Source organism: Dermacentor albipictus, chromosome 1 (assembly GCF_038994185.2).
Source record: "Dermacentor albipictus isolate Rhodes 1998 colony chromosome 1, USDA_Dalb.pri_finalv2, whole genome shotgun sequence".
Taxonomy (NCBI): domain Eukaryota; kingdom Metazoa; phylum Arthropoda; class Arachnida; order Ixodida; family Ixodidae; genus Dermacentor; species Dermacentor albipictus.
Window position 1 is genome coordinate 339,915,325 of NC_091821.1, and position 22,773 is coordinate 339,938,097.

Consider the following 22,773-nt stretch of genomic DNA (forward strand, 5'->3'; position numbering starts at 1 on the left):
CCGCCGACCAAAGCGACCCCCGGCGCCGGAAATCACTCTGGATTTTGTCTAGAATGTCTTTTTGACGCTCAAAAAGACATTTAACCGCGAAGATTGCAAACTCGGGCTGGATTTCGTGGCAATGCCCATAACCGGGAGTCACATAACGCCAAGCAGTCCCATCCGAGCACAAAGTTTCAAAGGCGCTTTGATGGTGAGCGGGCTCGCCGCGGCATCTCACTGAGGCCACGGAATCTATGGAGAGCATGGATATCAATTGCAAAACTTTATAGGTATAAATCTCATAAGCTCTTGATGTGAAAGGTGCATTGACATTTCCAAAGTTGTGCTTTAGATTTTCAATTGCGGAACTTTGTGGGTTTAATGCTGTTATAAATATTTGACGCCAGAGGTCCATTGACTTTTCTAAAGACTTACATCGGAACATACAACGAGACAAGCCAAATCAACACACCAGCGGACGAGTTGACAAAGAAGGCAGCGAGGTCCAATGAGACGAAATGTTGGGGTGGTTCATTTGTGCCGTCATGTCATATAAAAAAATATCAACATTTTTTTAACCTACGCCAGAACATCCATGTCAAGACACTAAAGCCAGCCAAAGTAACTACCTTCTTATTTATTTTTTCTACTTTGACTTTTATTCGCGAGGACACATTGAGCCTCTTCATATTTTTTTTTTGTTCTCGCTATCCTACCCGCGGGCTGCCAGAGACAGCAGAGCGCATGCGTTTTTCTCGTATGGCCCCGACCACCGTGCGGTGCACTTCGGTGCGTGTTCGGTTTGCTCTGGCCGAGTGCATTTTCACCTGACATAGTTTTGGACGCTTTCTGGCTAGCAGACGAGAAAAAAAAAAAACAATGGTCGCTCGCCGCCATCAGTGTGGGGACTCGAAGGATTGCACCGCATTCCTTGAGCGGAACCTTTCCGGAAAGTCTTGTTTCGCCGCTGTAGGATACTGAGCATTATGCGTATGGTTCTCAGTGGACCAAGCGTCTCATGTTTTCTTCGTCCTTCCATAGCCCCATTAGGTGCCCGAAGTAGGCATTCGATTCTGGCCAACATACTTTCCTATGCGTTTTTTTTTCATTTCGGTGCCTCCGCCTCACACAAAAAAATACATTGTTGCGGCGCAGCGAATTGTCGCATGGTGAAAGTTGGTTTTGATACTTCTTTTGCGGAAAGTAATGGGCGACGGGACACTTCAGTTGCCGGATACGTTTATTATATTATTGCGAAAGCAATTATATGGATACTCCAGGCGCATTCCTGCCGTCGCCGTCGCCCTCACGTTTCGTATAAAGTCCAAGGGTGATAACATCGTGACCACGCGCTGCATGCTGTATGCGAGTGAAAGCGTAGGAGGGGAGGTAGAATGGGTGAGCCGACGATAGTGGCTCAGTCTTGTGTGCGCAAAGGAGAAAAGCGGGGAGCAAGCGCGTCGCCTTCCGTCGCGCGCAATGCATCGGGGGGAGTGGATGAAATGGGGGCGGAATCTAGGATTCTGTGAATCTATGATTGTGCAACATGTTTATTTGGCTTGTTTGACGCATTATATACAGTTACTTCTTCTTACATACATAGACTCATTGGAGACTTAAATGTATACTTAAATATATTGTTGCGAGGTTTCGTGTATACATGCAGTGAACTTTGTTTCCAGTGACACTTTTTTGTCCTTTATCAAGCCGTATTTTCGCATTTCTAATGTACCAGGGCGAGTCAAATGAAAGTGAGCCTACCCTAACCACGCAATAATGGTTCGGCTCATTACCTGCGAGGCATGCGCGTTGGAGAATGGCATGTCTCATTTACAAAAGTGACACGCAGGTGTGAAAAATGTTCTTTAATGCTCTCATACAGTGGGCTGAATGTGGTTGCGTCACATTATGGACACTTCAAAAGTTGAACAGCTCGGTGTCGCGAAGTTTTTGACAGATGAAGGTGTTTCCAAAACAGAAATTAATCACCATATGGCTGCCGTGTACGTTCAACACTGCATTTCACTGACCACTGTGAAGCGTTGGAGCAAACGGTTCAAAGGACGTTGCAAAGACATTCTAAGACCGGGCCAAAACCATCGTGCAATCATCCCCCCCACAATTCCAAAGGTTCATGAGCTGCTGAAACAAGAACGGAGGATAAGCATCGATGAACTGGCAGACCGTCTGAACATCAGTCACGGTTCGGTTCACGCCATAATTCATGAGCTTCTCGGTTATTGGCTCTTTGGTGCGCAATCGATCCCCAAGATTTGGATCCATCGCGAGAAGACGGAGAAGTTTCGCGCTGCCTTGACTCATCTGATCGGGTATCACAATGAGGATGACGACTTCTTCTTTGCAACTGTGATCGGGGACAAACCTTGGTGCCACTACTACGAGCCTGAAACACGACGGCAAAGCTTAAAGTGGAAACATTCGAATTTACCACGGCCAAAGAACGTAAAGGCCATCATTTCCGCTGGAAAGGTGTTGTTGACTTTTTTTTTTCGATCGACAGGGTTCATTACTGATAGAATTCGCTAAATCTTGAGAGGCTATCAATCAATCAAGAACGAACAACGTGGAAAATTGACGAATGGGGTCATCTTGTTCCACGACAATGCCTGTCCCCACGTCGCTTATGTGGTCAATAGAAAACTGGCAAAGTTCTAGTGGGAAACGCTGCAACATCCGCCGTACAGCTCAGGCCTGTCACCTTGCGACTTCTACATTTTGGGGCAACCGAAAGAAACAGCTCAACGGAACCAGATACAGACTTTTTGAAGCAGCAACCCAAGGAGTTTTATAAGACGGGAATCACGCTACTCGTTAGTCAATAGGACAAATGTCTAAATTTTCACGAAGACTACTTTTAAATAAGGTACCCCGTTGTTGGCTCATTCATTTGACTTGCCCTCATATATCTTGCAGAACTCCTGCTTTTTATGCGTGCTCTCTTTCGCGACTATAACTTCGGTGCAATTACTCACAATACACGACAAGGGACAGCTACTCCTGCGTAATACATTAGAACAAACGACAGCGTCATTGAGATTTTTCACTGGCCGTTGCATATATACAAAAATGTAAGCACGGTTCTTGAATGACAAAGTTTCATTAACATATTTGTCCTCAACTTGTTCAGTTCATTGCCTTTTAATTTTTCATATCAGTGGCATGCACTGCTTTCCTGGTTTCGAACTGATTTAGTTCTAAAGTTCGTGTGATATTTTATTTACTTAATAAATAGACAAAAAACATGGAAGCATTGACGTCAGTTATGTTGGGCACAATTTTTGGCACATACGAGCGTAATATTTTATGAAAAAATACATATTTTACTTGTATTTACAGGGCGTAGCTTTCAAGAATTCGTTTGCAGCATCTTTGGGAATGACAATGCAGTTATTATTCATGTATTTGATCCCTCGATAAATTGTTTAAGAGGAAGCTTTAGCTCGGGCCCAATCCGACGCGGCCTATTCAAATACTTGTAAAACGCAGAAACGCTTTTCTGAGATAATCCTGCTAATCGCTTTTATTGAAATTGGTTGCATTTGAGAGAGAAAGCTATATCTTAGTGTCTGTTGGAAACAGAACTTCGATTTAGGGCCTGAATTTTGTTTAAAACATTTTGAAAAATTCGAAAGTTCGAGAAAATAGAAGCACGACGTTTACAAATTATTAGCTATACATGAAGAACAGATATTTTGGTTCTGTAAACGGCATTTATTATAACAGTCAAGGCGGACAAGTTTGCTGTGTCAATGTGTATCCCACGTGAATTGGTTACGTTGTGTACAAGGGTTCTGCAAAAGACGTATTTCCACAATACTAAATTTTTTTGAGATTCATGTGTAACATATCTATTTTGTCCACTGTAGATGTACTATTAGATGCAATTCACAGAATTGTGATATAATTTTTCATTGTTGAGTGACGGAGTTCTAAACTTGATAGTTCCGTTTTCTGAAAATTTTCAATTTTGGCCAATATTTAATAAATAATTGACCACCTAAATGAAAAATTCGAAACCAGTAGTCACTAGATTTTAAGCTTTTCTTTCAAATGCAACAAACCTCATCAAATTTGGTGCAGTGGTTGCCGAGAAAAACGAATTCTTCTTTTATATGTGTTTAGATAGGAGCGCCCGAGCTAAAGCTTCCTCTTAAGGAGGAGGCGGAGCTGCAACGTGCAGCTATATATATATATATATATATATATATATATATATATATATATATATATATATATATATATATATATATATATATATATATATATATATATATATATATATATATATATATTGGGCCAGTGGCGTAGCCCCCCCCGAACAAAATTTCTGGCTACGCCACTGTGGCTCGCACATATATGTCTTGTCGCTTTGGCTGAACCGCGTTTACGAGGGGCATTCGTTCGTTGGGATGGGTCAGGAGCATGTGGAAGATCCAGCACAGACGCCGGTGCTGTTAACGGTAAGCAGAAACTCGCACAAGATCCAAGCGAAGCACTCCAATAACGTTTCTTATCGCGCGAAGTGCTAGCATGTCTTAGGAAATCGAAATGGAAAGTAAGCTGGTTGTGTAACGCTGGTTGTATAACGCTGGCTGTGTAATGCTCTTGTGTAACGCAGTTTAATAGCACTTACGAGTTAAAAGAACGGAGGTAATGCATGACATCTTTCTAAACGAAGTGTCGTCGTCGTGCTCAACACGGCACCGTGCAGCCGTCGTTATTGTCGTGGTCTTCAAGCCACAGTCTTAATCGACATTGTCATCGTGACGTAATTTTTGTGTCGCTGACTGTTGTTGTTGTTACATCAAAACATGGCTCGTAATGTTCACTGCCTTGCATGGTAACTGACGTCGTCGTCGTCGACATTGTTTTTGTAGTTGTCCTGCCTTTGGCGACCAAGAGTCGCATGGATAATGGAAATTGTAATATAAATTTAGTTATAATTGTGATGTTCTAGCATAGATGAAAAGTAAGCGCTCTGAGAAAGTACAGTGTAATCATTGTTAAGTTTTACGGAATTTTTAAAGATCGCCTGTTGCAGATAACATAGGTAATTGTAGTCCTTGAGCAGGATTATTCAGAGAGGCGGACATGACTTGCGAATGAAAGCAAGACACCTACTTAGGTAATTAACACTAATTAACAAATACTCACTAATTATCTCCCTGATTAATTACTTTACGGTACATGTTGCAATTTACGAATTGTAGCGGGTAAGTTTGCAAGGCGTGCCCGCTTAGAACGGATTTCCAGAATAATATGCGTGCGCACGACTTTCACGCCATGGCAGCGAAAGGCAGAACACTGTCCGTAGCGCCGCCGATTGATTCGTGGTGCATCCGCTTCGCTTTGTCATTTTTGCAGCTAAACGCCCCCGCTCTGCGTCTCTGGACACTCCTATTTGTCGCTGTCGTTAGCGGGAAGGAACGACGGTGGCGGCACCAACGGTGACTGCGCGAACGCGCCTATATAGAGCATCCGCGTAATTGTTACTGCAGTGAAATGCATCGGAGATGTATGCCTATTTGAGCAAATGAAACATTAGCGAGAGCGAAGCGGTACTAGCGAGTACCATGGATGTTTCCTGGCTGTTCTTGGTGCTGATTCTTCAACGACGCCCCAGTCCTACGGCGTTGTGAAGCAGGGGTCCGCGCGGCCACGAAGGTTCCATGGATGGTTCCGTGCCAGGTGCCAGGAGAAAGAAGAGCTCCGAGCGGCGTTGAAGATAATGAGAAAATTCAAAAAAGGTGCGTGGTTCCGTTTTACAAGCACGGCTCCAAGTATCGGAGCGCACAACATGCTACAGTTTTTGCATGTCCGAGCGTCTCTTCCTTCACAGCCGTCCGGATCCGCTTTTTATGCCGTTTATTTCCCTCTTTCACTCGTCGAGGGAATTCACGGGCCAATCACAAACGCCGAATCGTTCACCGCCTCCCGTTCCCTATCGTCCCCCCGGTTGCCCACCGTCAACATCCCACCGTGGCCCGCTCTCAACTCTTTTTCCTAATCTCAACGTCCCACCGTCGCTCAATACATGGTACCACGGGACAAAATGTGAAACCGCTGTTGACGTCCTTTCCCCGGGAGTCCTTAACAATGACCCTGTCATAAATTAGGGGCCTCTTCTGTCAAGATCGACAGACCGGCCTTCGTGGTAGTAGGGGGACGACGTTGTTGTCTTAAAGTGAGCGATGAAGCGTGAATATCAACCGTGGCAGCCGCATTTCTGCCGGTGAAGCGTCCTTTGCTCCGAGGGATCGCCAGCCACAACAGCGGCAACCTCGGCGCTCCCATGTAGGCTGCGTTACTGCTGTTACGTTTCAACACCAAAAGGGCATTCACTGGACGTTTGCCACAAGACGAACACCCGCCCATCCATCAGCCCCTATCCAGACGCCAACGCAGCGTGGACACCGACTCTTGACGGGTCCAAAAAAGGCCACAACCCCACAATACTTGGGAGCTGCCTAAGCTAAGGATTAAATGGAGACCCCCATCCATTGCTACCAAACAACAGCGACCTGGAATTCGCAGTTCATTAGACGTTTGCCATGAGTCAAACCACCACCCCTCCATCAGCACCTATTCAGAAGTCAACTCAGAGTGGAAATCGACTACTGACGGGTCCACTAAAGGCCACCAACTCCACCATTACCTGACAGCCTGAACTAAGGATGAAAGGGGGGACCTGTCTGATGCTACCAAACAACGACAGTGACCTTGGATTCACAGGTTGCTAGCCTGCCGCATATTCCATATCATCGGGCTTCGGAGGCGGGGTTACTGCGGAGTGTTGGGAGCATGGGCGTGGTATCGCAACGCATTCGACGATTGTGATTTGCTGCTGGGCAGTCTTCAGATTCCATAGTCGATTCGCCTAGGGAAGACGGTGGTATTAAAAGTGGAGAGTTTTCGAGCAGTCGACAGAGGGTCCTGATGTGAACGCGGACGTTTAACTTGCTGCTGCATAAAGCGGACTTCCGTAAAGGGAGCCGTGTAACTAAGCCAACAAATCATTTTTCCTTCATTCTTACAACCCGACATAACAGTCGATGGGCTTGATGGATTCCTTGCCCTGACGCCACCCTTAAGCCGCAACACTGCACACTGTCAGCGTTCACTGCCGCAGCCGTGCAGTTGTGACTATTTCATTACCAACGTAGAGCTGATGAAACACAGCGTTCGTAACAAAGATTACGTAAGTTACTGGGTAAAAAGATAAAAAAAAAGTTGAGGAGCCATTCGACTCTATGAAGGTAGATGAACAGCGAAGCTGCAGCACATCACTCAGGGTTAGGCAAGGGCACATGTATCCATTTTCATCATTTAATGGTAGTGACGCTAGCTTTGTGATTACTGTGATATACACTGATTGGTTCAGTTACAAACTTAGACAGGATCTCGGTCAAATTTAAAACAATACACGACTGGTGTTGAGTAATTGAGTGACTGGGATTGGTGCGACACTTCAAACCGAACTCGTATAGCACAATCAGAGGGAACCATTTGCTGTCTGGTCTTGAAATGTTCACATTGAAGTCTCCAACGATGATCACGGCGCTGATCTCGCTTTGGTATGGCGAGAACCACACCAGCCTGAAGCGCAGAACGCCTTCGCGCGTTTCCCGGCACACGCTGCGAACTTTGCCACTCACATTCCTGAAGCTGAGCGCGTCGCAACTCAACTTGTTGCCCGAGACACTACGGAGCCGGACCAAGTTCATCGTACCTTCGCTGAAGAGACTCGGCAGCAGGACGCCGCTCGCCAACAGGACGCCGCGGGCAAAGCAAACCTGCAACATGGTCACGGACCCGCAAACCTTGCGTTTTTCGCTGCAGAGGACCGTGAGTTCACGAAGCAAACATGTAACGGCTCCCGTGAAGACACGTTTCACTTTCGTGTCCCACCAATTCCTATGAAAGAGGAAAGAGGGATCAACCACATTTAAATAGATCAAATAAAGTTTTATCCATCAGCATGATCTCCCTGACATGGATCCGGCCCATGCGGGCCCTGTCCACCTGCACCTCCCCAACCTCAACGAGGTTGCCCACTCCATTGCGCGAGGCCTAGTCAACCGCGCCGGAGTCACTGGAGACGAGTTGGACATCAGGGACAATCTGCCCACTTATAACGATTTAGTTAAGGCCCTTTACCTCAGTCGCCGAAGCTTCCCGCCACCTTGCCCCAAGTTCAGCCGGGCGCAGGCTACCACCCTGCGTTTGCTGCAAACAAAGACGTACGCTTCACCCGCCCGCCTTCACCTTATATTCCCAGACGTTTACACTACACCGAACTGCCGGTGCTGCGGCACTCGCCCGGCTACGCTTCTGCATAAGCTGTGGGAGTGCCATGCACAGTACACACTCATTAACACCACGACCCTCTCGTTGAGGTTTCGTGAGGCTCTACGGAGCTCCGCCCTCGACGACCAAACCTGGGCGACCCAGCACGCCCGTGAGGTGGCGGCGAGGAAAGCCCTCGACATCCCCTCATGGGAGGCTTAGGCCAGGCCATCATAAAGTGCTGGTTCTATAATAAAGGTTTATCCCCCCCCCCCCCCACAACCCCCACAACCCCCAACAACCACATTTTTTTTCTTCTTCTGTTTTGTTGTACACATTTTTCATAAGTGGCACGCGCACGGTGTCGGGAGCGCCTTCTTTGCCTAGGACGCGTCACGAAAGTTAGGAAAGCTGCTGTATCCGTTAAAGAACTCCAAGCTGGGAAAACTAAGCTGATTCCTTCCACTAGAGGCATTCGTGATAATCCGCTATGCTGGACATACAAGTCCATAAAAAATCATATTTAAGAAATCAAGTACAGAATGAATAACTACACAAATGAATGAATGGAGGGCACAGTTCGACGTCTCTCACTTCGAGGTTTGAGCAGATTTTCTGGTTAATGAGGCTTGTCCTGCCTGGAAACTCTCCTTGTGAAATTCTAAACAGGTAAAGGTTTACATTTACGAAGACAATCGTCAAATCAAGTTCAGACCTATAAAATTTTCTTTTAGAAACTCTATTTCAGTTTATTCGGCGAAAAAGCAAAGTTGTTTGCTAGCGGAGACGATGAAGGCCTCTCTTGAGCTTGGCACACAAACCGCAGCGCCGGCGTGTCAGTGTGACGTCACGGATTTGGGAGTATTTTCTCGAATTTCTGTCGTTTCAGCAGAGACTAAGTTTACAAAGGTTCTTCCCAATAAATCGCTGATTAATTTAGACAGCGAAGAAATACCTTCTTTTTCTGTAAACGATTTTTTAGATCGCAAGGCATACGCTGTCAGAAATCAAGGCGTCATAGGAAGCTGATTCAGGAGCTTCAAGTCGACGCCACCGCCGCCCGGCTTTCGTAGTGGTATAATTTCTGGCTTACGAAGCCGGCGTTCTCGCTAAGAATGTGCTCCCGAAGCGTAATCTATTTATACATTGTAGCTTACTACCACATGTCCACATGTCACATGCTATCCAGGATGAGCCTTCTGCGCTGAAAAGTACGCGCTTGGTGGAGAAGAAGCAAACAACTTTGTGTGACAAGGTATTCAATTCTGGAGGTATAGTTCATGCAGGCGGTGGCTGTGTCCAGCTATGAAGGGCTGTCCCAAAGGTAGCCGGAGTAACGGCGAAAATTTCTGGTCCAAGGTGCTTACGCCAGCAGGCTCGCGCAGAAGGCCAGTGCAGAAGGCTAGAGCAGAAGGCTCGTAGATCGCATGAGCGATATGCACCTTGTGTCACGTTAAGTACAGTAGAATCCCGTTAAGATGAACTCGGTTAAGCCGAATGTTGGGATATTAAGAACAATGTGCTAACATTTGGTTCGTTGCTCAGAGATCCAATGCACAAAAAGAAAATAGCACAATCAGTGAAGTTATAAAAATAAAATAGGCTTATCACTGACTGCTAATTCGGTTAAGATAAATTTCGACAGTCGCCAGAAATTCCTATACTACTACACTGCTTGGCGGAAGATCCATGTATCGGCGGACTTGGAGACGACGACTCGGCTAGGTACACGAGAAGCGAATGATGTGTTCGGCTAACGTAAACAGCTACGCCAGCATTGACGATGACCTGGAAGCCTGCAGAACTGACACCTTGAAAACAACAATTCAGGAGGTGATCGATGCGCCACCTGAGGCTGATAACTAGATGCATGAACACGGCGCACGAGTGACAAGAACCGGCTACTCACATGACGCAGCTGGTAACGCCCTAACAACCTAGGTTCCCTTTTTTAAAGCGAATTTTTCCTTGCCTATTCTGCGGGGTTTGGCGTTCCTCGCTAGATATATTTGTGGGTGGATAAAGACAACTTGGAGCACTGGGTATGTGTACTTAACTTGCTGCTGGTTTCTGTCTGGCTTAGTAGTCCACTTGGGTCACTCGGTATATTCAACTGGGTATGTGCGCCCCGAGCAGAAGAGTTCGGAACTGGGGATGTGAAATTGGTATGTACCTCCTTTTGGCCTTTCCACCAAAATGGATGTCTCGGAACACAAGGTGTATGGTGTCTTAAGTGTATTTAGGTGCGTGTAATGTACTTCACTGTGCCGTATACCCGTCGTCAACATTATTTTAAATCACGAAAGCATCATACATTGCCTCCGTCATCGTAATGCGGACAGCCAACAGGTACAGGCTGACGAGGCTGTTAGTCCGGTAGCGCATGATACTGCAACTCAAACAAGCTAACTCAAAACAAAGTAACAACAACAACAACAACAACAACAACAACAACAACAACAACAACAACAACGACGACGACGACGACGACGACGACGACGACGACGACGACGACGACGACAAAAGCAAAAACAGACTGAGCAAACGTCGCCATCCTACCGCCTGACGCGTTCGGATACGTCAAAGACGTATGGAGGAGGAAATAAAGAGAGAAGGCAGGGGTGTCAACCAGAAATGCGCCTGGCTGGCATATACGCTCAATATGAGCGACTGGGAAGAATGCTTACGCACTATTTGACAAGTCCTACTGGGGAATTTCTGCAGAAATTTTTGGAAACATTAGTGTATGCTGAATAATTTGTTAGCATGCCAGGTGAAATGTCAGCTTTGGAGATCGAACACAGATTTAACCAACGTGGATTTAACAGCGCCGGCAAGTAACAATTACGCAATAACTTAATAGTGTACAAAGCATACTTTGTGTCATGCAAACCTCATAAATATCTCCTTTTACGTCTGCATTTTGGATTTAAGGCACTTTCATTTATTATTTCGTGCCGCAGGTATTCGGATGCAGGAGCACTAGAATGTCGTAAGGTCGGTGGTTCGCTTTTTTAAGGCGCACTTCTGACAAGGTGAACGGTTTTTCATGGTACCTTCGAGTTTGTCTTGACAAGCAGGGCTAGCAGATCTTGAGTTCTATCGACAAATTCTGTTAAGACGAACTTCGGGTAAAGCAAACAGACTTTCACGGTCCCTTCAAGTTCATCTTATGAAGTCTACTGCATAGTCGAAACGAACCACAGTTTGTCCAGCGCTGCGTTTGATGGACACAAAGAGGAAAGTGAAAGAACACCCGCGGCCATGTACTAATCTATCGGTAACACTGCAGCAATTATCCATATTAAACCATTCAGCGACGAGCTACAGAAAAATAAAATGCGTGGCCGAGCAGCTCCCGGCTCTTGTTTTTCATCGCCACAGGCGTCTGTCGATTTCCGGGTCATGCACGTGCACGACCTCCATTTTGTAATATTTGCTCCGTTTGTTCTGCGCGACCGATAACCGTCTCTCAAGATGCCCTTTGAGAGCCACCCCACAGAAGTCATGCTTTCAAATATCCGTTTTCCCGAGCACGCTGTTTCCTAAGCTTGACCTTGTTCTCGAGTTGACATGGACGGATCTTGTAGATGGATCACCAATTACGACGGACACGATCATCAAAATATCGAGCCGCTACACCACTCTATGCGTTAGGCCTATACGGCCGCTATTTGAGTGCCTAGTAGGTCACGGTAATGTAACCGAAACATCGCTTTTCAATATTATTCTATGCTTTGTGCGCGGGTCATTGTAATTTTAGCGTATCTGTGGATCAGTTCCACGTGCATCGTATTCCAACGAGCTTGGAGCTGGATTCACAATGCCACTTGAATACGCTAGAGCAATTGAAAGAAAACATATCGGTGAATTGCAATAACGAACGTGTCTTTTGCGAAAGCGGAATACTTATGACAATCTGTTATTTCGAACCATAAGCTTTGTGAGCTTGTCCTTTGATCCCAAAGCGCCGTACTAGGGCAGGAGGCCTTCATAGCGAATTGAGATAACGAACGTGTCTTTAACGAAAGCGGACGACTTATGACAAGTAGTTATTTCGAATGATAAGCTTTGTAAACTTGTCCCTTGATTCTCAAGCGCTGTACTCGGGCAAGAGGCCTTCATATAATTCTTAAAAAAAAACAAGAATAACTCGGTGCCCTTCCACTCCGTGAAGAAGGATGACCAGCGAAGCTGTGTATGTGGGCCCCTCAATGGCAATGGCGAACTGCACCCCCGCCGCGGGTCCGTCCGGCATTGCACTATCCTCGCGATCGGCCCACGCATGGGAAGTTTTGTGTCTACACACGGACATGATCCTGGGGGAACTAGGCCTTAGCAGCTTCGCTGTAAAGGACTAATTTATTCAGCGTTCGTACTCAGATGATGGCCATGGGGCACACTCTCTTTGGAATTTATATAATGCATTAAGGAACAGAGACAATAATTGTTGGGAACTAAAGAAGACAAAATGAGCAGCCTGGCATCAACAGCCCGGCGGGCGCGATCGAGGTATCAGCTGCCGTTCTCAAGCATGGACTGTTTTCTGTGGCCTTACGACAACTTGTAAAGAAATCCCGTTATAATTTGGCGCCGGTTCGGGGTAAACTTTAAAGCTGGGACCTTGCCTTCAGCGTCAAAAATGTCCTGCGAAGCCATCGCTAAAAGTGCTTCCCCAACTCCGGCCATCGCCTGTCCAGGTGTGCTGCGTCAGCGTGACCCGGCAATATTCAGTAGGACTGACCACTGGATGACATCCTATCAGAGGGCAAATGCATGCAAGTGGGGCGATGCGACTAAGCTGAGAAACGATTTTTTTTTTACTTGACCGGCGTCGCCAGTCTCTGCTTCCGCAATCATTAAGCGCATATTACCGATTGAGCTGTATTACAAGCGAGCATCGCAGAAGCATTCGGCTGCCCCGCAGTGTGAAAACTCCGCGGAGAACAGTGACTCCGTTGGTGCGCTCAGCAACCAGGCGAGGAAGTCACCAGTTATGCTGAAGCCGCCATTGACTCGTGCAAGCGTATAAATCCGTCGATGACCGAGTCGGACAGATCAAGCAAATCATTAAAGCGATAGCCGATGACGCTTGCCAAATGTTGTTGGCCAAAGTCCCACAAGCCGTCGCAGAAGTGGTTAATTTATATGCTAAACATTTAACGAATTGCGCAAGCAACGCACCCTAACGTGACCCCATGTGGAACGGGACGGGTATGTCGCGGTTTTGACTCTTGGAGTTGTCACGACACGCTTTTGACTCATATTAAGGAATTTGTGCGTGATGAGGTTACGGGTAGACTTCATTTCTTTTAACTATCTTTTTTTGTTTTGTTTTAAGAAACGCACTGTAAATACTGAAATATATGTCGTTTACACCCACATTCAGATGGCGCTGCAGTCGTCAACAACTTAAACTCTGGGGCATTGCTGCAACGCTAGGTCTTGCACTACTTCAAGACACCAAAGTGACTGATGCTAAACATGCTGAGCCCCCCCTTCGGAATCGAGATGGTAAATATTTTCGGTCTCGGTATTCATGTGTCCTCGATCGTTACTAGTTTTTAGCTGACCATAACAACGCTTACTGTTACTGCGGTCACTCACTCACTCACTCACTCACTTTCTCTTCTTTTAATCTTTCCGTCCCCCTTTCCATTTCCCCAGTGTAGGGTAGCCAATGGGGCTCAGTCCTGGCTAACCTCCCTACCTTTCGTTTATCATTTGCTCTCCCTCACTCACTCACTCACTCACTCACTCACTCACTCACTCACTCACTCACTCACTCACTCACTCACTCACTCACTCACTCACTCACTCACTCACTCACTCACTCACTCACTCACTCACTCACTCACTCACTCACTCACTCACTCACTCACTCACTCACTCACTCACTCACTCACTCACTCACTCACTCACTCACTCACTCACTCACTCACTCACTCACTCACCTTTAGCGAAGGCCGCTTTGACCAACGATTTTTAGCGAGACATGCACGCACACAGACAGCATTTTGCCCTGTATAGTCTATAGTTTCTATTAAGTAAAGGCGGCAACCGCACGTTCCACACCTAAGCCTGCATCAAACGTTAGTGCGTATACAGCAGGCGCTGACGAAGCCGCGCTGGCGGTGAACCATCGGCGGAGACTGCGTTTTTGTCCATTCGGGACGGGTGCCTGAACTACGCGATTCGAAATCGATGCGCGGCGGTACCCGAAGGTGGCGCGCCTTGCTGCCGAGCCGCTTACCAGAGCTATGCAGAGGCTCGAAGACGAGGTATCTGCCGTGCAGCCGTCACTGTCCGACTTGGGATCTCTCGCAAGACTGCGGCGAGCGTTGCGAGACGCTCCTCAGTTTCCGCTGACCTGTGTCTTTGTAATCTTCTGCGCACGTAGCAGTTCGCGCAACCTTCTGTCTTTTCGTTATTTTGTATCTACGACGTTGCTCGAGCTCCTTTCTATTTTGCCGGCGTTATAGCCATTTACCGGGAGCTGTTGGCCTCGTCCTGGAGGTGTCTGTCACTAAATACTCGTTGCATAACCTTTTGAATTTACCTAGCAAACTGCTTGTGGGAGCGCCGTACCGAGGCATGTTAAGCGCCATTGAATTACCACACCCTATGGCAGAAGACGCTTTCTCGAGGTTAGAAATACACTCACGTTACTCTTGCAAAACGCGCTGTAGTGACGTGAATGATGTGGCATTGAGTTTAAGGAACAAGATGTAAAAGAAGGAGGCATCCTTTCAGCTGTCGCTAATACAGTCAGTCAGCAAATGAATAATTTGGCATCAGGTTTCACTCATAAAGCTGCGTCGATAATCGTGTACAAATAAAAGAGAAAGAATTAGAGCTTTATAATAATAAAACAGCTGAGGGGTTGGCCTCAATTTCTGTGTCCTAACCTGCGGCTCAAGCTGGAGTATGGGGAACAATATGAGGGGGAGAAAAGGATAATGATGATGCTAACAAAATAAAGGTACGAGTGCACGAATAAAATAAAATAGAGCAAATAAACTGAGAGAACTTATTACAGCCGCATATCCAGTTCACTTTCTTTCTCTGAAAAAAAAATGGCTGTGGCTTAGGTAAGGTTAAGCCCAGGATGCGAAGCATACTAGCCTTTATTTTAGTTGTTGAACCACTGTTTAGCCTGGTGAACTGCTGTTGCTTGGCTATATTTGGTTCGGCTAGACGAAGAAACAACTCATGCATTACTTCTTCGCCTTCAAGAGTGGAACGCGACAGCGTTCCCGTCGACCCGCCAAGGGGTGTAAGACAATGGGCTACAGGGCAGCGACTACGCGTCCCGCATTGGACGCGGTGAGCGTCGAGCAAAGCAGCGTTCGGCGCGGCAACGAAATGTGCGCCTGAGCAAGAGACGCACGCCTTAGAAACAGCGCGTTTCTAAGGCAACACCGCATTCACTAGAGGCGCTTTTGTACCGCTTTGAAGCGTTGTACTCGTGGCTCAGTCATTCCACCTCCGGCTTTCAAGCGAAGCGGACGCGGGATGGCTTGCTCCCATGGAGCGGTTTCGGCGGCTCAGGCGGGCCGCGGTAACAGGTTTTTTGCTTCTACTGCCGAAGATTATCAGGTTATTCTGCCCAATCTGCCATCCGGACGCATCGTCGCGAACACCGTTTTCATGCACGGCGACCCAAGAGCTCGGCCCTACCGTGTCGAAGACTACCGGGACACTTTGGCCAATCTAGGTGCGCTCCCCGACGTTTTGGCGTTGGGGGCGTATCAGATGAACCACGTGTGGGCTGTAACAATGACGAGTGCTGACGCCGCTCAGAAACTGCTCACCGCTGTCAACGTGAAGGTAAAAGATCGCCCATGTTTGCTCATCGATCCAAACAACCGAGAGGTACGCTTAAAGCTACACTGGTTGCTGCACGGCGTGACCGACGAAGACATTCGTGTGGCCCTGACACCCTACGGGAAAGTGCTGGAGGTGACGCGGGAGAAGTGGCGTGTGCAAGGCGTCACTGAAAAGGGCTCGACGACTCGCTCAGTTGGACTGCAATTGCATGGCGACGTCAAAGTCGACGACATTCCCCACCAGCTCAAGATAGCCGGAGAGCTGACTCTCGTCGTTGTTCCAGGCCGCGCTCCGCTCTGTCTGCGCTGCAAGAGCACCGGGCACATACGTCGGGACTGCAAAGTACCTCGCTGCAGTCGTTGTCGCCGTTTCGGCCATGAGGACGCGGATTGCCCAAAAACGTACGCCAGCGTGACCGGACCAGTCCAGGCAAACGATGCATTGGACCACCTTATGGATGAGGCAGACTCCGAAGAAACAGCAGGAGTGTGCCAAAACCCGACTACTCAAGAGGGTACCCCGAACACTCCACAGGACGTCCTCCTTGAAGCTCCAGGGAAACCCGACGCCGGGCTTCTGCATGAAGCCGTGGAGGACCGGAGTAGGAAAGCTGCTCCAAGTAGTACCGGCCACACTTTTTCCAGCGGAGCTGTAGAGTCTACTCCCGAGGCAGTGCCGATGACAGGCATCGATAGCGACAGTGCCAGTGCGACCGCAAAGCGGCCCCACGAAGCAGGCGAAAAGGAGAAGGGGCCCAGCGCCCTCGCAACGGATGAGCCGCCTGCGAAAACGACTCCCGTGCGGCGTCTTTCCCATCGGCTTCGGCCGAACACTTCGACGGAGCGCAAGACGGCGGAAACGCCGCCTTTGCCTCCCTGAGGTCTGCACCGTGTCAAGGCACCCAGAAAAAAAGCGCAGTAGTGAGGTGAGCGTCATGCCCCCGGGTTCTCACCGCCTCGCAATGATGTCTATGGATAGGTCATTTCGTGTGGCCACTTTAAACGTACGTGGGCTTGCCTCAAGGAGGAAGCAAAGTCAACTCTATAGACTAGTTACCGAACATGACCTGGACATTCTAGCAGTACAGGAGACAAAAGTTGAGGGCGACGACGAAACCGGGGGCATGGTGCGTCAATTCTTAGCTCGATACTGTGTTATAGTGAGCCATGCTGTGGGAACTTCTTCCGGGTGCGCTTTGTTCATCCGACATAGCCTTGGAGCAAAAGTAGAAGCAGTGACGTCATGCCCATCAGGTCGGCTTATTGTCTGCGATTTTTTATTATCGTCATTGGAATGGCGTGTTATTTGTTTGTACGCGCCGACTGTCGCTGAGGAAAGATGCAGATTTTTCGATCAGCTAAAACAGTATACCCTGTGTAATAGGCTCCTCATCATTGCCGGTGATTTTAACTGTGTTCTTTCAGCCCGTGATAAAACTAGCGCCCGACCGTACAAGGATGCAAGCACCATTGCCCTAAGCGATATGATAAGGGACGATGGTTTGGAAGACGTGGCTGAGTGTCTCGGTGGTGGGAGGACTACGCAGTACACCCACTTTCAGGCAGCCAGCCACGCCCGTCTTGACAGAGTGTATGTGAGCCTTGATTTGATACCCCTTTGTAAGGAGTACCACGTGAGCGCACTTTCATTCAGTGATCACTGTTTGGTCAGCTTTTTAGTAGCAAGCACGAAAGAAAAGAAAAAGGGCTTTGAGTGGCAACTATGGAAATTTAATTCGAAATTACTAAGCGACGAAATGTTTACAGCGGATGTAACGAAGCAAGTTGAAGAAATGAATGCTGATGATAACACGACATCTGGTGAAAAATGGGAGAACTTCAAGCAGGTGGTTAAAATCAAGGCTTTAGAGCGTGCGAGCGCTATATGCAGAGAAAAGGGAGCAGAAGAAAAACAGATGCGCAGGAATTTAGAAAAATTGATCAGTGAGGAATGTAGGATGCCCGGCATGTTCATGGACGATATTCGCGCACTGAAACATAAAATAGAACAGTTCGATATCGAGAGATACCGCGGTGCTGTGGTGCGGGCAAGGGCTGAAAGGCTGATAATGGGAGAAGTACCGTCGAAAAGAGCGTTAGGCTCAGAAAAGTGGCATGCGCGCCGCAATCAGATAGCGGAAATCGAATATTGCGGAAAAGTTAGCGACGCAGCAGAAGATATCGAGCGTGCTTTTTTCGAGCACTATAGTGGTTTATTCACTTACTGCGCAGTCGACATTGATCGTTTTAAAAAGGACTTTTTGTCGTTGATGCCAAGGCTAGATGAAAGTACGAAAGAAACATTGGAGGAACCAATTTCGGAAGAGGAAGTGAAAAGTGCTATTGAAAGTATGCATCCAGGAAAGTCCCCTGGCCCTGATGGTCTAACCTCAGCCTTTTATAAATATTTCAAAGGTGCGATCTCACCAGCCTTAGCGGATGTTTATAACGAAGCATTCCAGCTCAAAGTACTACCCCCGTCCTTCTCATCTTCCCACACTATTCTTATACCCAAGTCAGAAGATCCCGTTGCATTGCGAAGGGTAACTTCTTACCGCCCAATTTGTCTCACTAACGGAGACTATAAGATAATGATGAAAATCTTAGCAAAGAGGTTGCAGACTGTCATTGCGAAGCTTGTGGGGCCGCATCAAACGTGTGGCATTAAAGGTCGAACTATCTTCTCAAACATACACGTAGCACGCAGTATCCTCGAATGTTGCGATGCCATGGGTGCACATGTGGCAATGCTCCAAATTGATCTCGAGAAAGCGTTTGACCGGGTGCCTCATGACATACTTTTGTGCATTCTAGATTATGTGAATTTGGGTAGAATAATTAGAGAGGGGGTTGCCATGGCGTACCGGGACTGCTCGACGCGGCTCATTGTCAACAAGATGTTGGGAGCGCGAATCCAAGTTAAGCGGTCTGTGCGTCAGGGCTGCCCTCTCTCGCCGCTGTTGTTTTGCTTGTATATAGAGTCGTTTTGTTTGAGTGTCATGGAGAATGACTGTGTCCGCGGGTTTAAACTGCACGAGGTTGAAGTCCGCCTGTTGGCTTATGCAGACGATATTGCTGTGTTCTGCACTGATTTGGACAGTATAACACAGGCTGTCAAATGTGTTAACAGTTTTTGTGCTGTGAGCGGCAGCGCGGTAAACTGGGGTAAGTGCCTGGGATTCTGGCACGGGGATTGGCGGGCGACCCCAGACACTTTTGCCAACATGAGTTTCGTTACGACTCCGGTGAAATACTTGGGTGTTCCCCTTCAGTGCTACAAAGACAGTGAGTCGTACTGGAGGAGTGAAGTGGATAAGCTCCGGGACACAGTAAACAAATGGAATGGCTGGAATTGGTCTATGTTTTCCAGAGCCACAATTTGCAACATATTTTTAGTGAGCAAACTTTGGTACATCCTCCAAGTCTTGCATTGCTCAAGGGTAAACATCCAAAAAATTCACCGGGTGTTCGCAGTGTTTGTGTGGGCATCGTCTTGGGAGAGATCAAGTCGTACCAATTTGTTTCTTCGAGTTCGAAATGGAGGACTTGGATTGTCACATTTGTTTTTGAGACAGGTTGTCAATCGTTTTTTTTTCTTCAGGGACGCAAAAAACCTGTTTTTATACACTGTCTGCCAACTTCGCCTGGGCAGGCACTTGCCCGAAATGGTTGTCCCAACGGGCAGTTTGCCAGGGGGTGTTTATGGTTTTCTACGTGAAGTTGTGGTTTCATGCAGGTTTTTGTCAGCGCGTTTTTCTCTTCAATATTTGAGTGACGTTAACCGGAAAAAACTGTACAGGGACCTGTGTGATGTTGTTCTTCCCGTGCCTTTATATCGGTCTCTCTACAGAGCTAGCCATGGGCACAATGTTCTGAAGCGCGTTAAGGCGATGCTAGTACCGTCAGGCGCTAAGACGTTCTTTTTCGAATTGCACTCCGGAACGCTGACTGTCAAACCATGGCTGGCTGAAAGAGGTTTCTTTGTTCCTTGGGGCACTCATTGTACAATTTGCAGGCAGGAGGAGACAATTGAACATGTTTTTCTGCATTGTTGGGATGCCGTTTTCCTCTGGGATGTGCTCCAGCGCACAATCAAAAAGGATTTCCCCCTAGATGCGTATGGGATTCGCTACTTGCCAATAGAAAGTGATGATGGTACCCCATTCGATGTGATCATGCTTTTGGCCCTGCATAGCATTTGGAAATGTAGAATTGCGGTAAGGCATGCCGATCTCGATGCAAGAGCGGCTCGCCAGTATTTCAAAGAAAGCATACGGAACTTTGTAGAGGAACAAAAGTTGCTGGAGTGCATCCCAGAGTGGTTGCCACGAGTGGAATTATTATTGGCGATAAGGGAATTTTAGCACAATCGCAGCCGCACAAGTTCTGCGGTTGTTTTCAACATATTGTGAGTGTGCCTTTTGATTATTTGTGAATGTGTAATTTTTATCCGGGCCAACGACCGGCAATAAAGAAAAAAAAAAAAAAAAAACTCGTGGCTCAGTGGTAGCGTCTCCGTCCCACACTCCGGAGACCCTGGTTCGATTCCCACCCAGCCCGTCTTGCAAGAGTTGAGCCAAAGCCACTTCTCCTCTGTCGTGACGTCACGGTGTCACGTGATTTCATGGTCACCGCCGCGCCTGAGGAGCTGGGTTGAGCCCTCGTAATATGCTTCGCATAAAAATTACCTTCATGGTCTGAGACGCTGAGTATTCCTACACGCACAATATTTAGTGCAGAGGAAAGCAGTATACTCTGGCGAAGCTAAAGCTCGTCTGGGGAAGCAGACACAATTCCCAATAATTTTCAGACGTCGTTGCACATTGTTCACATCGTTAAAACCTTGGCTTAATTCCAGTCTTCGTCATTTGTGCTAAGAGTGCGATGAATGGTGCATTTAACTTTTCGTTATTTTTTGTTTCTGAGCTCCACGGTGCCTCTTCCTTTCCATCTACTTGCCTCGATGTATACGATGTCCTGAACCGGCAGTATAAATAATTGATATCGACTCCCTGCGGGCGATGGGAAGCCCTTGAACACGCTCTCTATTCTCAGATGTGTGCAACGCGAAATTGCGATGACGCATGATTGGCTGACTTGGCCCGTGCTGCTTTCTCACAGCTAACATGTTCAATGTAATCGAAATCGAATTTTACTCGAATAACCGCAAGAGATGAGGTGTACCAATAGCTCGACCATGTCTCACTCACTCTCGACCTCTTAATTTGCTTACTGCTTCATAATTTGCGGTTACTGTTTGCTCGTATATACATGACCTAAATTCTGCGCCATTATGTGCAGGAGGCCCTCCACGTCAAGGTTCAACTGAGGAGTAACAGTACACGGGCCGAAAGTAGGATCGCCACCTGTTCTGTTCACGACCGGCTGAGCTGGTGTCTTGCGCAGAGGATACCAAGTGCCCGTTCAACCAATATGCGGATGCGCTAGCCGGTTTAAATTGTAGGCCCGCATTGTAGTACGCTTCTTTCTTTCTTTCTTTCTTTCTTTCTTTCTTTCTTTCTTTCTTTCTTTCTTTCTTTCTTTCTTTCTTTCTTTCTTTCTTTCTTTCTTTCTTTCTTTCTTTCTTTCTTTCTTTCTTTCTTTCTTTCTTTCTTTCTTTCTTTCTTTCTTTGCCTGTAATAAAATCGTACTAGAAATACAAACACTTTGAACCCGTAGCCAGAGGTTAGTAGTGGGCCCGATTAGTAATTGTTAGTCAGGAGCAGGGCAACTCATAAAGGATAGAATGGCGGCATGTGCATATATACAAGACATAAACGTTAAAAAGAACAGTGTACAACCATATACACACTGAGAGTAAAAAGAAGTGCTATAATCACATGCAGCGCAGAAGTGTTCTAAGAGACAGTGACAAACAGATAAGAAATGGTCAGTAATATGATAATAAAACTAAGCTTAAGTATTAATTTTTAAATAAACAGTTATAATTTCGAGACAGTTTCATATCCGGGGGTACACTTTTCCAAATTCTGGCTCCAGTAGTTATAAACTCCCGAAAACAATTCTCGCAGGGCAGACCGGGTGAATCAAAAGGCAAAGTGAAATGAGTGAATTGAGCAGTGTGTTCAATGGGGCTGGTTAGTTCACCTTTAGAATAAAAACTTTGAACTTTGAAGCATTTTGCATATTCAAAAGTGGCGACGCGTGCGTCAGCTCTGCGTCCTTCACGCTCTCAACGAAACAAATTTATTATCTTTGTGGCTGACACTTATCCTTCTTATCCTTCTTTTTCTATTCTCTATGTCACCCTCAAGATATATTTATATGCTGCTTCTGCAAATAAAGCATTTGGTTGCTAGTCAGCGCTCTGTCCTGTTTACTCGCTCGTCCTGTGTTTCACTGTTCCTGTTTTTATTCTGAGTGTATTGAACTCATGAACTCACATCCTGCTAAAATTGTAGCAGCTGCGTTTTACGTAGTAGCGCACTCAGTTCCCATGAAAGTTGAAACACAATACTGCTTTCCACTTGTGTTGCGTATTCAAACTGTCTAAAATTTCTCCTAGCTTTGTATTTTTTTCTTTGGTACAAACTTGTTTCAAAACAAATCTAGAGTTATTAGCTGCCACGGCAACAGCTACTACCCTGTCTCCCACTCCACTCGCCGCACCATACTCTAAAACCGGACCTTTGTT

The 22,773-nt window shown here is 46.9% G+C and overlaps 2 protein-coding genes across 4 annotated transcripts in view; one reads left to right on the top strand and one right to left on the bottom strand.

The window, feature by feature from the left end:
- The window catches only part of LOC135904696 (acetylcholinesterase-1-like), a 132,465-nt gene extending 117,851 nt beyond the window's left edge, over positions 1-14,614 (bottom strand). The window contains exon 1 of one of the 2 annotated variants that reach the window (XM_065435870.1): positions 14,543-14,614. The gene's annotated coding sequence lies outside the window, so the exon portion shown is untranslated. The remainder of the gene's footprint in view (positions 1-14,542) is intronic. The other variant, XM_065435658.1, reaches the window with a different exon arrangement.
- Positions 14,615-15,799: 1,185 nt separating this feature from the next.
- Positions 15,800-22,437, top strand: LOC139054574 (uncharacterized). Of its 2 annotated transcripts, none has more exons than XM_070531734.1 (2): positions 15,800-17,044; positions 21,420-22,437. In XM_070531734.1, the coding sequence occupies exon 1, from the start codon at positions 15,805-15,807 to the stop codon at positions 16,996-16,998; it is 1,194 nt and encodes a 397-aa protein (XP_070387835.1). In that variant the 5' UTR covers positions 15,800-15,804; the 3' UTR covers positions 16,999-17,044; positions 21,420-22,437. The 2 variants fall into 2 exon arrangements, with proteins under 2 accessions (XP_070387835.1, XP_070387836.1); XM_070531735.1 differs by having other exon boundaries at positions 15,800-16,999.
- Positions 22,438-22,773: the final 336 nt, after the last annotated feature.

Excerpts from the sequence above, each read along its gene's own strand:
- LOC139054574 (XM_070531734.1), top strand. The coding sequence starts at position 15,805 with ATGGCTTGCTCCCATGGAGCGGTTTCGGCGGCTCAGGCGGGCCGCGGT.